This window comes from Heptranchias perlo, unplaced genomic scaffold (genome assembly GCF_035084215.1).
Source record: "Heptranchias perlo isolate sHepPer1 unplaced genomic scaffold, sHepPer1.hap1 HAP1_SCAFFOLD_129, whole genome shotgun sequence".
NCBI lineage: Eukaryota > Metazoa > Chordata > Chondrichthyes > Hexanchiformes > Hexanchidae > Heptranchias > Heptranchias perlo.
The window spans coordinates 986,272-1,003,029 of record NW_027138527.1 but is presented as its reverse complement, the minus strand read 5'-3'; the positions used below and the strand labels follow the sequence as shown (position 1 = coordinate 1,003,029).

The 16,758-nt window shown below is 43.8% G+C and overlaps 1 protein-coding gene across 1 annotated transcript; it reads left to right on the top strand.

The window, feature by feature from the left end:
- Positions 1 to 8,318: 8,318 nt before the first annotated feature.
- LOC137308334 (probable G-protein coupled receptor 139) lies at positions 8,319 to 9,350 on the top strand. The gene has a single exon (XM_067977133.1). It carries the CDS (start codon positions 8,319 to 8,321, stop codon positions 9,348 to 9,350), a length of 1,032 nt encoding a protein of 343 aa, XP_067833234.1.
- The last annotated feature ends 7,408 nt before the right edge of the window (positions 9,351 to 16,758 follow it).

Here is a 16,758-nt window from a genome sequence, read left to right as displayed (position 1 = left end):
GGTCGGTACACCACAAGCAATTTTCGGGTAGGCTCACTGCCGGTAATGTTAGGATAAGGTCAACATCGGTAATGATAGAGTAGGGTGAACACCAGTAATGTTAGAGTAGGGTCACCACCAGTAATGTTAGAATAGGGTCACCCCCAGTAATGTTAGAGTAGGGTCACCACCAGTAATGTTAGAGTAGGGTCACCACCAGTAATGTTAGAGTATGGTCACCATCGGTAATGTTAGAATAGGGTCACCACCAGTAATGTTAGAGTAGGGTCACCACCAGTAATGTTAGAGTAGGGTCACCATCGGTAATGTTAGAATAGGGTCACCACCAGTAATGTTAGAGTAGGGTCACCACCAGTAATGTTAGAGTAGGGTCACCATCGGTAATGTTAGAATAGGGTCACCACCAGTAATGTTAGAGTAGGGTCACCACCAGTAATGTTAGAGTAGGGTCACCATCGGTAATGATAGCGTAGGGTAACGACCAGTAATGTTAGAGTAGGGTCACCACCAGTAATGTTAGAATAGAGTCACCACCAGTAATGTTAGTGTAGAGTCACCGCCAGTAATGTTAGAGTAGAGTCACCATCAGTAATGTTAGAGTAGAGTCACCGCCAGTAATGTTAGAGTAGATTCACCGCCAGTAATGTTAGAGTAGAGTCACCACCAGTAATGTTAGAGTAGAGTCACCACCAGTAATGTTAGAGTAGGGTCACCACCAGTAATGTTAGAGTAGGGTCACCACCAGTAATGTTAGAGTAGAGTCACCAACAGTAATGTTAGAGTAGAGTCACCAACAGTAATGTTAGAGTAGGGTCACCACCAGTAATGTTAGAGTAGGGTCACCACCAGTAATGTTAGAGTAGGGTCACCACCAGTAATGTTCGAGTAGAGTCACCAACAGTAATGTTCGAGTAGGGTCACCACCAGTAATGTTAGAGTAGAGTCACCACCAGTAATGTTAGAGTAGAGTCACCACCAGTAATGTTAGAGTAGGGTCACCATCAGTAATGTTAGAGTAGAGTCACCGCCAGTAATGTTAGAGTAGAGTCACCACCAGTAATGTTAGAGTAGAGTCACCACCAGTAATGTTAGAGTAGAGTCACCACCAGTAATGTTAGAGTAGAGTCACCACCAGTAATGTTAGAGTAGAGTCACCATCAGTAATGTTAGAGTAGAGTCACCGCCAGTAATGTTAGAGTAGAGTCACCACCAGTAATGTTAGAGTAGAGTCACCACCAGTAATGTTAGAGTAGAGTCACCCCCAGTAATGTTAGAGTAGGGTCACCACCAGTAATGTTAGAGTAGGGTCACCACCAGTAATGTTAGAGTATGGTCACCATCGGTAATGTTAGAATAGGGTCACCACCAGTAATGTTAGAGTAGGGTCACCACCAGTAATGTTAGAGTAGGGTCACCATCGGTAATGTTAGAATAGGGTCACCACCAGTAATGTTAGAGTAGGGTCACCACCAGTAATGTTAGAGTAGGGTCACCATCGGTAATGTTAGAATAGGGTCACCACCAGTAATGTTAGAGTAGGGTCACCACCAGTAATGTTAGAGTAGGGTCACCATCGGTAATGATAGCGTAGGGTAACGACCAGTAATGTTAGAGTAGGGTCACCACCAGTAATGTTAGAATAGAGTCACCACCAGTAATGTTAGTGTAGAGTCACCGCCAGTAATGTTAGAGTAGAGTCACCATCAGTAATGTTAGAGTAGAGTCACCGCCAGTAATGTTAGAGTAGATTCACCGCCAGTAATGTTAGAGTAGAGTCACCACCAGTAATGTTAGAGTAGAGTCACCACCAGTAATGTTAGAGTAGGGTCACCACCAGTAATGTTAGAGTAGGGGCACCACCAGTAATGTTAGAGTAGAGTCACCAACAGTAATGTTAGAGTAGAGTCACCAACAGTAATGTTAGAGTAGGGTCACCACCAGTAATGTTAGAGTAGGGTCACCACCAGTAATGTTAGAGTAGGGTCACCACCAGTAATGTTCGAGTAGAGTCACCAACAGTAATGTTAGAGTAGGGTCACCACCAGTAATGTTAGAGTAGAGTCACCACCAGTAATGTTAGAGTAGAGTCACCACCAGTAATGTTAGAGTAGGGTCACCATCAGTAATGTTAGAGTAGAGTCACCGCCAGTAATGTTAGAGTAGAGTCACCACCAGTAATGTTAGAGTAGAGTCACCACCAGTAATGTTAGAGTAGAGTCACCACCAGTAATGTTAGAGTAGAGTCACCACCAGTAATGTTAGAGTAGAGTCACCATCAGTAATGTTAGAGTAGAGTCACCGCCAGTAATGTTAGAGTAGAGTCACCACCAGTAATGTTAGAGTAGAGTCACCGCCAGTAATGTTAGAGTAGAGTCACCACCAGTAATGTTAGAGTGGAGTCACCACCAGTAATGTTAGAGTAGAGTCACCACCAGTAATGTTAGAGTAGAGTCACCACCAGTAATGTTAGAGTAGAGTCACCACCAGTAATGTTAGAGTAGGGTCACCACCAGTAATGTTAGAGTAGAGTCACCACCAGTAATGTTAGAGTAGAGTCACCACCAGTAATGTTAGAGTAGAGTCACCACCAGAAATGTTAGAGTGGAGTCACCACCAGTAATGTTGGAGTAGATTCACCACCAGTAATGTTAGAGTAGAGTCACCACCAGTAATGTTAGAGTAGATTCATCACCAGTAATGTTAGAGTAGGGTCACCACCAGTAATGTTAGAATAGGGTCACCACCAGTAATGTTATAGTGGAGTCACCACCAGTGATGTTGGAGTAGATTCACCACCAGTAATGTTAGAATAGGGTCACCACCAGTAATGTTATAGTGGAGTCACCACCAGTAATGTTAGAGTAGGGTCACCACCAGTAATGTTAGAATAGGGTCACCACCAGTAATGTTAGAGGAGAGTCACCACCAGTAATGTTAGAGTAGAGTCACCATCAGTAATGTTAGAATAGAGTCACCACCAGTAATGTTAGAATAGAGTCACCACCAGTAATGTTAGTGTAGAGTCACCGCCAGTAATGTTAGAGTAGAGTCACCACCATTATGTTAGAGTAGAGTCACCACCAGTAACGTTAGAGTAGAGACAGCACCAGTGATGTTGGAGTAGATTCACCACCAGTAATGTTAGAATAGGGTCACCACCAGTAATGTTATAGTGGAGTCACCACCAGTAATGTTAGAGTAGGGTCACCACCAGTAATGTTAGAATAGGGTCACCACCAGTAATGTTAGAGGAGAGTCACCACCAGTAATGTTAGAGTAGAGTCACCATCAGTAATGTTAGAATAGAGTCACCACCAGTAATGTTAGAATAGAGTCACCACCAGTAATGTTAGTGTAGAGTCACCGCCAGTAATGTTAGAGTAGAGTCACCACCATTATGTTAGAGTAGAGTCACCACCAGTAACGTTAGAGTAGAGACAGCACCAGTAATGTTAGAGTAGAGTCACCACCAGTAATGTTAGAATAGAGTCACCACCAATAATGTTAGTGTAGCGTCACCACCAGTAATGTTAGAGTAGAGTCACCACCAGTAATGTTAGAGTAGAGTCACCACCAGTAATGTTAGAGTAGGGTCACCACCAGTAATGTTAGAGTAGAATCACCACCAGTAATGTTCGAGTCGGGTCACCACCAGTAATGTTAGAGTAGGGTCACCATCAGTAATGTTAGAGTAGGGTCACCACCAGTAATGTTAGAGTCGGGTCACCACCAGTAATGTTAGAGTAGGGTCACCACCAGTAATGTTAGAGTAGGGTCACCACCAGTAATGTTAGAGTAGGGTCACCATCAGTAATGTTCGTGTAGTGTCACCACCAGTAATGTTAGAGTAGGGTCACCATCAGTAATGTTAGAGTCGGGTCACCATCAGTAATGTTAGAGTAGGGTCACCATCACTAATGTTAGAGTAGGGTTACCACCAGTCATGTTAGAGTAGGGTCACCATCAGTAATGTTCGAGTCGGGTCAACACCAGTAATGTTAGAGTAGAGTCACCATCAGTAATGTTAGAGTAGGGTCACCACCAGTAATGTTAGAGTAGGGTCAACACCAGTAATGTTAGAGTAGAGTCACCACCAGTAATGTTAGAGTAGGGCCACCACCAGTAATGTTCGAGTAGGGTCACCACCAGTAATGTTCGAGTAGGGTCAACACCAGTGATGATAGATTAGAGTCACCACCAGTAATGTGGAGTCGGGGCACCACCAGTAATGTTAGAGTAGAGTCACCATCAGTAATGTTAGAGTAGGGTTACCACCAGTCATGTTAGAGTAGGGTCAACACCAGTAATGTTAGAGTAGGGTCACCACCAGTAATGTTAGAGTAGAGTCACCACCAGTAATGTTAGAGTAGAGTCACCACCAGTAATGTTCGAGTAGGGTCACCACCAGTAATGTTAGAGTAGGGTCACCACCAATAATGTTCGAGTAGGGTCACCACCAGTAATGTTAGAGTAGGGTCACCATCAGTAATGTTAGCGTAGGGTTACCACCAGTCATGTTAGAGTAGGGTCACCACCAGTAATGTTAGAGTAGGGTTACCACCAGTCATGTTAGAGTAGGGTCACCATCAGTAATGTTAGAGTAGGGTCAACACCAGTAATGTTAGAGTAGGGTCAACACCAGTAATGTTAGAGTAGGGCCACCACCAGTCATGTTAGAGTAGAGTCACCACCAGTAATGATAGAGTAGGGTCACCACCAGTAATGTTAGAGTCGGGTCACCACCAGTCATGTTAGAGTAGGGTCAACACCAGTAGTGTTAGAGTAGGGCCACCACCAGTCATGTTAGAGTAGAGTCACCACCAGTAATGATAGAGTAGGGTCACCACCAGTAATGTTAGAGTCGGGCCACCACCAGTAATGTTAGAGTAGAGTCACCACCAGTAATGTTAGAGTAGAGTCACCACCAGAAATGTTAGAGTGGAGTCACCACCAGTAATGTTGGAGTAGATTCACCACCAGTAATGTTAGAGTAGAGTCACCACCAGTAATGTTAGAGTAGATTCATCACCAGTAATGTTAGAGTAGGGTCACCACCAGTAATGTTAGAATAGGGTCACCACCAGTAATGTTATAGTGGAGTCACCACCAGTGATGTTGGAGTAGATTCACCACCAGTAATGTTAGAATAGGGTCACCACCAGTAATGTTATAGTGGAGTCACCACCAGTAATGTTAGAGTAGGGTCACCACCAGTAATGTTAGAATAGGGTCACCACCAGTAATGTTAGAGGAGAGTCACCACCAGTAATGTTAGAGTAGAGTCACCATCAGTAATGTTAGAATAGAGTCACCACCAGTAATGTTAGAATAGAGTCACCACCAGTAATGTTAGTGTAGAGTCACCGCCAGTAATGTTAGAGTAGAGTCACCACCATTATGTTAGAGTAGAGTCACCACCAGTAACGTTAGAGTAGAGACAGCACCAGTAATGTTAGAGTAGAGTCACCACCAGTAATGTTAGAATAGAGTCACCACCAATAATGTTAGTGTAGCGTCACCACCAGTAATGTTAGAGTAGAGTCACCACCAGTAATGTTAGAGTAGAGTCACCACCAGTAATGTTAGAGTAGGGTCACCACCAGTAATGTTAGAGTAGAATCACCACCAGTAATGTTCGAGTCGGGTCACCACCAGTAATGTTAGAGTAGGGTCACCATCAGTAATGTTAGAGTAGGGTCACCACCAGTAATGTTAGAGTCGGGTCACCACCAGTAATGTTAGAGTAGGGTCACCACCAGTAATGTTAGAGTAGGGTCACCACCAGTAATGTTAGAGTAGGGTCACCATCAGTAATGTTCGTGTAGTGTCACCACCAGTAATGTTAGAGTAGGGTCACCATCAGTAATGTTAGAGTCGGGTCACCATCAGTAATGTTAGAGTAGGGTCACCATCACTAATGTTAGAGTAGGGTTACCACCAGTCATGTTAGAGTAGGGTCACCATCAGTAATGTTCGAGTCGGGTCAACACCAGTAATGTTAGAGTAGAGTCACCATCAGTAATGTTAGAGTAGGGTCACCACCAGTAATGTTAGAGTAGGGTCAACACCAGTAATGTTAGAGTAGGGCCACCACCAGTAATGTTCGAGTAGGGTCACCACCAGTAATGTTCGAGTAGGGTCAACACCAGTGATGATAGATTAGAGTCACCACCAGTAATGTGGAGTCGGGGCACCACCAGTAATGTTAGAGTAGAGTCACCATCAGTAATGTTAGAGTAGGGTTACCACCAGTCATGTTAGAGTAGGGTCAACACCAGTAATGTTAGAGTAGGGTCACCACCAGTAATGTTAGAGTAGAGTCACCACCAGTAATGTTAGAGTAGAGTCACCACCAGTAATGTTCGAGTAGGGTCACCACCAGTAATGTTAGAGTAGGGTCACCACCAATAATGTTCGAGTAGGGTCACCACCAGTAATGTTAGAGTAGGGTCACCATCAGTAATGTTAGCGTAGGGTTACCACCAGTCATGTTAGAGTAGGGTCACCACCAGTAATGTTAGAGTAGGGTTACCACCAGTCATGTTAGAGTAGGGTCACCATCAGTAATGTTAGAGTAGGGTCAACACCAGTAATGTTAGAGTAGGGTCAACACCAGTAATGTTAGAGTAGGGCCACCACCAGTCATGTTAGAGTAGAGTCACCACCAGTAATGATAGAGTAGGGTCACCACCAGTAATGTTAGAGTCGGGTCACCACCAGTCATGTTAGAGTAGGGTCAACACCAGTAGTGTTAGAGTAGGGCCACCACCAGTCATGTTAGAGTAGAGTCACCACCAGTAATGATAGAGTAGGGTCACCACCAGTAATGTTAGAGTCGGGCCACCACCAGTAATGTTAGAGTAGGGTCACCACCAGTAATGTTAGAGTAGGGTCAACACCAGTGATGATATATTAGAGTCACCACCAGTAATGTGGAGTCGGGGCACCACCAGTAATGTTAGAGTGGAGTCACCACCTGTGATGATAGATTAGAGTGACCACCAGTAATGTGGAGTCCGGGCACCACCAGTAATGTTAGAGTAGAGTCACCACCAGTGATGATAGATTAGAGTCACCACCAGTGATGATAGATTAGAGTCACCACCAGTAATGTGGAGTCGGGGCACCACCAGTAATCTTAGAGTAGATTTTCCACCAGTAATGTTAGAGTGCGGTCTCTCCCACCAGTGTTAGAGCACTGTTACCCGAATAATATGAGAGTAAATTCACCGCCTGTCATAATCACAGTACAATCCAATTTTATTGATGTGATGGATGAGTTAAAATTTCGATGAATTAATGTAAGGCCCCAAGAACCTAAAGCAGTCTCCGGAATGGACGTTCCCATCAGTGATCACAGAGCGTGCGCAGATCTCATTCCCTCTGGGATGACCATCCGTGCATTAACTTGAATGGATGGAGTTTCATGGACTGGGCTGCACAATTTCCCATTGGCGGCCCAGGCGCACTGAGGCGGCAAATCTCTCCTTGTTTGTTAAGTGACTGTAACAAACGCCAAATATTGTGTAATCTGATTTTCGCACCGGAGCACCGATTGCCCTATAAAGGGGAAGCATTTACCGATCGCATATATACTCCGATTGGAGCCTTAAATCCCGACAGAATTCACTCAGTCTTCAAAAAATGGAACGGCCAACAATACTCCAGATAAAGGATATTTATTACCCTATTCTCGCATCCTTTGCTGTTCCCGGTAAGTCAATGTATCCTGTTGTTTAATAGCTGTTGTCTATCTTACTGTTCATGATCATGTAACAGATTCCCAGAATGTCCTCATTGCAGAGTCTCTTATCCACCTGGAGAAGTTGGTGAATATCAGCGAGAATCCTCCCTGTCCTCCCGGTCGGTGAGGTGCTGTTCTGATCGGTAGATGATGGGCACTGTACGCTCAACTATCCTCCCTGTCCTGAGAGAGGGCGAGGCTGAACCCCCGACCCCTCCAACTGTACATAGATCACTAAAGGATGTGTTTCTGAGTGTCAATGTTCAACATTTCATTTATCCCATTGTTCTCTGTCTGGTTTAAGTTGATAATCCCTCGGACTGTAGCCGCCTCCACGCAACAGGGGACTTTGAGCGATACTTGGAGAAATAATTGCAGCTCCCCTCGCCTCGGCTGCAAAGAACCTTCGCGGTTCCTCCAGTTCCTGCTCTGTTACCGAGCAGCCGAGTGGGTGAAGGGGAACAAATCACAATCACCTTACCAAATATAGAGGGTTCAAGGCCACCCATGTCGGTATTTATAAGGCTCAAAGAGACCCTACCTGAAGGAAGGTATTCTCATAGTATTCTCGCATATGTATACCATTAATGATCGTCCTCTCGACCGAAATACTTACCTCTTCTCCCAATTTCTTACAGCGAACCTAGTGACAATCGTGATTCTCTCCAGAGGAAATTGCGGCCTCTCCAAATGTATTTCTGTCTACATGGTGGCCATGGCAACAGCAGATCTCCTGGTCATGATCTTCAATGTAATAGTGTATCACATTTTCAGTAAACTCTTTCCACTTTCATTCCTGTCTTATACTGCTGTGTGTACGTTCATTGTGTACATGCAATGCATCGCCCTGGATATATCGGTGTGGTTTACAGTCTCGTTCACATTTGACCGATTTGTATCTATTTGTTGTCGGAAATTTAAAATAAAGTATTGCACATTGAGAACTGCGGCCGCGGTTTTAACAACCGTCGCTGTTCTTTTGTGTTTAGATAACGTCCCCTATTGGTTTGCATATGAACCTGAACGAATAATTAACAATATGCACTGGGGTTGCCTCCCCAGACTGGACTTTTTCTCATCGCCTGCAGGTGTTGCATTCAACTCGTTCGAAAGCGTTTTAATTGTATGGATTCCTTTTGCTTTGATGTTACTGTTTAATTGTTTGACAGTCAGGTGTATTTTGGTGGCCAGTGGAGCCCGCAGGGGACTCCGGGGTCACAGCAGTGAGAACCAGAGTGATCCAGAGATGGAGAACCGAAAGAAATCCATCATTCTACTGTTCACTGTGTCGGGCTGTTTTATGCTGCTGTGGCTGACATCCGCCGTGAGCTTTTTAACTACCAGACTGACAAACACAGAGCAATACCTAATCGATTATGCAAGCCCTGCGTATATCGCCACTGAAGCCGGCTATCTGCTCATGTATTTGAGTTCCTGTACAAACACGTGTATTTATGCAGCTACCCAAACTAAATTCAGGGAAGAGCTGAAGAAATTGATGAAATCACCTTGGACATTTCTTCTGACATTGGTTAAATTAATGAAAAATCAAACCAAAGCTTCCCGTCCTAACGACAGCTCAATTACAGACCGTGCTGAATTTTAGAATGGCCGTCTGGATTATTCTTCTGAAAATGAACAGGGATCAGAAAACATTTCTTCAATTTTGTGCCGTGTGTTTGATATCTGCCGCTTTCCCCGGGTGAACAGAATCGTTTCCAGCTAAAGCAGCTCACTTCTTGCTCAAGATTCAAAGAGAACAGTCCTGATTGAGTTTCAGCAGTGGAGGAGAACATGTGGGCGTCAGCGTTAACTGCCTTTCACGGCAGGGACTGGAATGAGACGCCCAGTTTTGTTAATAGATAAAGCTTTAGTGTAGAAACAATGAAGGGTGTTACAATCGTGGTTATTTGTAATTCTTCTGTAATCTCGGTCTGAATGTTACAGGCGCTGGTCTCCCCATCAGACACTGACTCCTGGCCCAATAGAACGGGGCTCCTGTCTCCTGATAAGTGATCAAATGATGGAGGCAGTAGGAACGTGACTCCTCAATGTGACATTAGGCATCTTTGTTTGCAGATTTTTAATAAAATCTCAACTGATCATTAAAATGTTGGAATGTTAAAACAGGAGAACAGACCATTCGACCCAACCAATCCCTGTCGGAGTTTACCCACCACCCGAGCAAATAGTTCCAATCACTTTACCTGCTCGGTCTCAACATCCCTTCAACCTATTTTATTCATCCATTTATACAATTTAATCTTGAATATTGATGAAATTTCTGCCTCCCTGAATTCCACAGCCTCACAACTCTCCATGTGAAGAGTTTCTCCAACCCTCAGTTCTAAATCTCTTACATTTATTCTTATATTTATAGCTGTTAGTTCTTGATCCCCCAACTAATGGAAGCAATCTGCTTCTATCTATCATTTCCCGACCCTTCTTAACTTAAATCACCTGGAGCCGACTCGCCAAAAGACATCAATCTGGTATCAATACACAATCTCGTGAAAGTCAGGAAGTGTCGTTCAAGTAGTTAAATGATAGCTTTCTCTTGGAGATGGTTGTGTCCTCGCTTGTCCTGAACGATGAGAAGAATGTATTTGATAGTTTTGTCACTACCTAAAATATCGGGACCATGTAGGGGGAGATTCTGGTCACAAACCTCCAGACACCACGATCTATTGATAGATAACCAGAAAGGGCAGGAATGGCTTGTATCGGATGTCTGGTGCTGCCTGATCTTGGGTTATGGCAATGTGTACAGAAGTGACGTGTGAAGCAACCAACATGCGATATGCATGGTCAAGATACCGTGAAGAACGGGTCCAAGACATGGTTAGTCACGCTGACAAAACCACTACAGGAAATTGTTAGTGTGGGTCTGGAGCGTGAGAACATGTGGAAAACCAATGGGTCGATATCTGCAAAATAGAATAGATGGAGGTAGATATATGATGCTGATGAGATATTGTTCCGTGTTGACCTTAAACATTCTAACCCCAACAGAGAGGGCACTGTAAGGAAAGCGTTCATTGGACTGTCCTCAAATCTGCTAATGTTGGACTGTATAGGTTTCTCTTTATATTGTAGCTATGTTAAACTATAGCCTTTGCTGTTAAGCAGGAAAGCATCAGTCAATTTAAAGTACCACTGGACTGTTGGGCCAGGGATAGCCCTGCAGCAATGGTCAGTTTCAGGATGAAGTAAAAAAAGATTTAATTGAAGACATGCCATTGTTTACTGATTCATAAATTTCAGAGAAATTCAATCATTTCAAAACAACGCGGGAAAGGAGTTAGTTCTACAAACATCTCGGCAGACGAAATCATTTCTGATTGGTATGTATGTTACAGGAACAGAGACAGACTTATAATTAAATGTTTCACTTGGTAGAATTGCAATTCTATGGATCAAGAGTGAAACTATGGATAAGATAACGAACTTAGGGAGTTATACTTGTTGCCCAACGGAAAATAGTTCGTTAAGTAAGGAAAACTATAGTAATTGATAAAGAATACGTCAATTACATTCTTCTTAAATGGAGTTGCATTTTACCTTTCATATAATTATGTCATCATAGAATCATAGAAAGGTTACAGCACGGAAGGAGGCCATTCGACCCATCGAGTCCGTGAGGGCTCTGTGCAAGAGCAGTCCAGCTCATGCCACTTCACCACCCTATACCCGTAGCCCTGCATTTTTTCCCTTTCAAGTACTTATCCAGTTCCCTTTTGAAGGCCATTATTGAATCTGCCTCCAACACCCCCTCGGGCAGTGCATTCCAGACACTAACCACTCGCTGTGTAAAAAGGTTTTTCCTCATGTCACCTTTGGTTCTTCTGCCAATCACGTTAAATGTACGTTCCCTGGTTCTTGACCCTTCCATCAATGGGAACAGTCTCTCTATCTTCTCTATCTGGATCCTTCATGATTTTGAATACCTCGATCAAATCTCCACTCAACCTTCTCTGTTCCAAGGAGAACAACCCCAGCTTCTCCAGTCTCTCCACTTAACTTAAGTCCCTCATCCCTGGAATCATTCTCGTAAATTTCTTCTACACATTCCATAATTGTGTGGAATGTCACGTGGGGGGAGTGAGAGAAATGCATAAAAATTGGATGTTTGTCATGAGTACTTGGATTCATAAAGTCCTAAGATACTGAGCTCAGATCGAGAACAAATTTGAGTTCCCAACCAACTATCGTCCGGTGTGGTAATAATTTCTCCCTTTAAAGAGTATGTTTAAATCCAATCGCATGTTCTGTGTGCTTGATAAAGCTACGACACCTCTCTTCAATGTTCATGAACCTTATTGAAAACCTTACACTCACAATAGCTGTTGTACTTTAATTGTGAATGGGCTTCATTTATTAATTGTGATCAAGTCTCCACTTTACCCGTTACTCTTTAACCTTCCACTTCATCCCGAGGTTCTCCAAAAGACAAACTCCACTTGGTTTTAGGTCCCTGTGGAGCACAGGCTCTGCCAATCCAGCTGGAATCCAGCTTCTGGGGGAAGTGCTGATGAATTGCGGGCAGTTCTGTGCAATCGGCACATTCTCATTTAACGGGATTCAGATCAACAAAAGTATGTAAGGCACGAGTCAGGCAGAAGGCAGGGGTTTTCATTCCATCAGTCAGCGATGTCTCTGCACCCAGCTACAATCGTGGGAAGGTGATGTGCGATCAACCACATTATCCAAAATCACCGACTAAAGTTAACCATTGAATTACCGTGTCAAATTCAATCCCATGTGGTTGTGATTTCCCGCCCCCTGTTTCTAATTAATTAGTTGTTGTGTTCCCTTGAGTTTCTCTATTTATAATTAAATAGTTACAGTTCTCCTAATAATCCCATCTCCGCTATTTCTGATTAAATCGTTACAGTCTTCCCATGCCCCTACTTCTAAATAAACAGTTACTATATTCCCCTATATTCCCCTTTATTCTATTTCTAATTGGGCAGTTGCTATATTCCCTTGAATTTCGTTGTCCTCCATTTATAATTAAATACTTCCTGTGTTTCCTTGTCATCTACTTCTAAATATATGGTTTGTGTGTTCCTTTAGTCCTCATTTCGAATTAAAGAGTTGCTTTATTCTGCTCTTGCAGAGAGCCAGCACGGATTCGATAGACCGAATGGTCTCCTTCCATGCTGTAAACATTCTATGATTCTATGATATTCTCCAAACTTCTCCTGGTCTCATTTTTAAATTGAACAGTTACTGTGTTCCCCCTATATTCCACTTTATCCTATTTCTAATTGATCAGTTACTGTGTTCCCGCTTTATTACACTTCATTCTATTTCTAATTAAACAGTTACTGTGTTCCCGCTTTATTACACTTCATTCTATTTCTAATTAAAAAGTTACTGTGTTCCCTCTATATTCGACTTTATTCTATTTCTAATTAAACAGTTACTGTGTTCACCCTATATTCCACTTTATTCTATTTCTAATTAAACAGTTACTGTGTTCACCCTATATTCCACTTTATTCTATTTCTAATTAAACAGTTACTGTGTTCCCCCTTTATTCCAAATTATTCTATTTCTAATTAAACAGTCGCTGTGTTGCCCAAAATTCCACTGCCCTCTATTTGCAATTAAACAGTTGTTGTGTTCACTTAAATTCCTCTGTCCTCCAGTTTTAATTGTACAGATTGGGAAAGGAGACTGTTCCACAGATAGACCACTCACTGACTGAAATAATATTTCCACAAATTAGTTTTGAATTTACCCCCTTCAAGCGCATGCCCTGTCCTCTGGTTCTACTATTAAGAACAAGGTGAAAACAGCTTATTATGTTTTACATTATCTCGTATAGTAACCGGACACACTCGCACACAGGGGGAGGGGAGAGAGGGGGAAGAGGTGAGCGCGGAAGGATAGAGGGAGAGGAGAGAAGGGAGGAGCGAAAGGGGAAAGGGGAGAAGAAGGGGTAAGGAGAGTAGCAGCGGAAGGAGAGAAGCAGGGGGAAGGGGAACAGATGGAAGGTGGAAAAAGGAGGGGGAAGGGGTGAAGCAGGGAGAAGGAGGGAAACAGGGGTAAGGGGAGAGAAGCAGAGAGAGGAGAGCAGAGCCCGGGGGAAAGGGAGAATCAGAGAGAAAGGTAGAAATGGGGAGAAGGGGAGAGACGGGGGGAAGAGGGGAAGGGCAGGAGCAGGCGAAGGCGAGAAGCCGGTGAACGGGAGAAGCTGGGGGAAGGGGAGAGAAGCAGGGAGGGAGGGGAAAGAAGCAGAGGGAGGAGAGCAGAGCCCAGGGGAAAGGGAGAAACAGGGAGAAGAGGGGAAGGGAGGAGCAGGGGAAGAGAGGAGCAGGGAGAAAGGGCGGAGCAGGGGGAAGAGGAGAAGCAGGGGACAGGGGAGGAGCAGGGCGAAGTGGAGAACCGGAGGGAACGGGATTTGTTAAAGGACAAAAAGCAGACAGTCGAGATAAACGCGTCATTTTCAGGTTGGCATGCTGTAACTAATGGGGTGACGCAAGTATCTGTGCTTGGGTCTCAGCTATTTACAATATATATTAATGACTGAGATGAAGGGACCGAGTGTAACGTATCCAAGTTTGCTGATGATACAAAGCTCGGTTGGAAAGTAAACTGTAAGGAGGATACAAATAATCTGCTAAGAGATGTAGACAGGTTCAGTGAGTGGGCAAAAAGTTGGCAGAATGAGTATAATGTGGGGAAATGTGAGGTTATTCACTTTGGGAGCAAGAATAGAAAAACAGAATATTTTTTCAAATGGTTAGAAGCCACTGGTGTTCAAAAGGATTTGGATGTCCTTGTGCATGAAACACAGAAAGTTAATATGCAGGTACAGCAGGCAATTAGGAAAGCAAATGGTATGTTGTCCTTTATTGCAAGGCTTTTGGTGTACAAAGTAAGGAGCTCTTGCTGTAATTGGACAGGGCTTTGGTGAGGCCACACTTGGATTACTGTGAGAAGTTTTGATCTCCTTATCTAAGGAAGGATATATTTGCCTTCGAGGCGGTGCAACGAAGGTTCACTAGATTAATTCCTGGGATGAGAGGGCTGTCCTATGAGGAGAGATTGAGTAGAACGGGCCTATACTTTCTGGAGTTTAGAAGAATGAGAGGTGATCTCATTGAAACATATATGTCTTGAAATGATAGAGGCTGAGAAGATATTTCCCATGACTGGAGAGTCTAGAACTAGGGGGCTTATTCTTAGGATAAGGGTTTGGCATTTAAGACTGAGACGTGGAGGAATTTCTTCACGCAGAAGGTTGTGAATATTTGGAATTCTCAACCCCAGAGGGCAATGGATGTTCAGTCATTGAATATATCAAAGACTGCGATCGATAGATTTTTGGACTCTCGGGAATTAAGGGATATGGGCGTCGGGCGGGAAAGTGGAGTTGAGGTCGAAGATCAGCCATGATCTGGTTGAATGGCGGAACAGGATCGTGGGCCTGTATGGCCCACCTCTGCTCCTATTTCTTACGTTCTTTTGTTCTTTATTTTGATGGGAGTGATTGGTGACAATGCGGATACTTCCGGTTTGTGTTCAACCCGTGAGGTCACATGCTCCAGGCCACTCGATGACATCACTCTCAGCGCGTATTAAAAAGGTACGGCTCCGTTGGTGACCGCTTCCAATGACGTCACTCTCAGCGTTCTCGTTGAATGAAATGGACTCTCACTAAACCAACCTTGCAGCTCAAATTATGTAAAATTGTCAATGCTGTCGATTTATCAAATTCAACCTCAGAGAAATGGTGATAGCTCCGAGCATAATCTTGCAGTGGCCGTCCATGGGGCCACATATTTGAAGAAGCCCACAAGTCAATTGCTGGGCTGGCCTGGCTTGGAGTGTTTTCAGAGTCAAAGCGAGGTGGGAGGCTGCTCAATGTGGAGGCCTCACTCCCCCAGCAGACAGGGGTTTGGTGGGAGTTTTTACAGATCATGCTGATAACATTCGACAAGATTCCACATAAGGGACTGTTAACGAAAGTGAGAGCACATGGAACGGGAGGCAACCTATTGGCTTGAATGGGGAATTGACTAGTAGGTAGGAGACAGATAATAGGAATAATGGATATATACTCAAATTGGCAGGATGTGACTTGTGGTGTCCCCCAGTGATCTGTACTGGGAACACGGCTTTTCACTATATTTAAAAATGACTTGGGTGAAGGAATAGCTGTATATCTAAGTTTGCTGATGTCACTAAGTGAGGTGGAACAGTAAATAGTGCAGATGGGAGCAGAAAGTTGCAAAGGGACGTAGTTAGATTAAGTGAGTGGGCAAAACTGTGGCAGATCGAGTTCAATGTGGGACGTAAGAAAGACAGATCAGAGAATGTTCTAAATGGTGAGAAGCTCGGAACTGTGGATGAGCGGGGAGATTGTTGGGTCCAAGTACAGAAATCACTAAAAGCTAGTGGACAGGTACAAAAAATAATTTAAAAGGCTAAGGAAACGTTGGCCTTTATCACGAGAGAGCTGGAATGCAAAGGGGTGGAATTTATGTTACAGCTGTACAGAGCTCTGGTTAAACACCATCTGGAGACACTGTGTTCAGTTCTGGGCACCGCACCTCAGGAAGGATATATTGGTCTTGGAGGGGGTGCAGCGCAGATTCACCAGAATGAGATCCGGACTAAACGGTTTAAATTATAAGGACAGGTTGCATAGACTAGTATTTTATTCCCTTGATCATAGAAGATTCAGGGGTGATCTAATTGAGGTGTTTAAGATGATTAAAGGATTTAATTAGGGTAGATGGAGAGGCCAGAACAAGTGGCCATGACATTAATATTAGAGCTAAGGCGGTCAGGGGTGATGTCAGGAAGCACTTCTTCACACAAAGGGTAGTGGGAATCTGGGACTCTCCCCCCTAAAACGCTGTTGAGGCTGTGGGTCAATTGACAATTTCAACACTGAGAATGATAGATTTTTGTTAGGCAAGGGTATTAAAGGGTCTGGAACCAAGGCAGGTAGATAGAGTTAAGATACAGATCAACCATAATCAACAACAACAAAAACT

What these genes read in the sequence shown, in the direction of transcription:
- LOC137308334 (XM_067977133.1), top strand. Translation starts at nt 8,319, where the DNA reads ATGTATACCATTAATGATCGTCCTCTCGACCGAAATACTTACCTCTTC.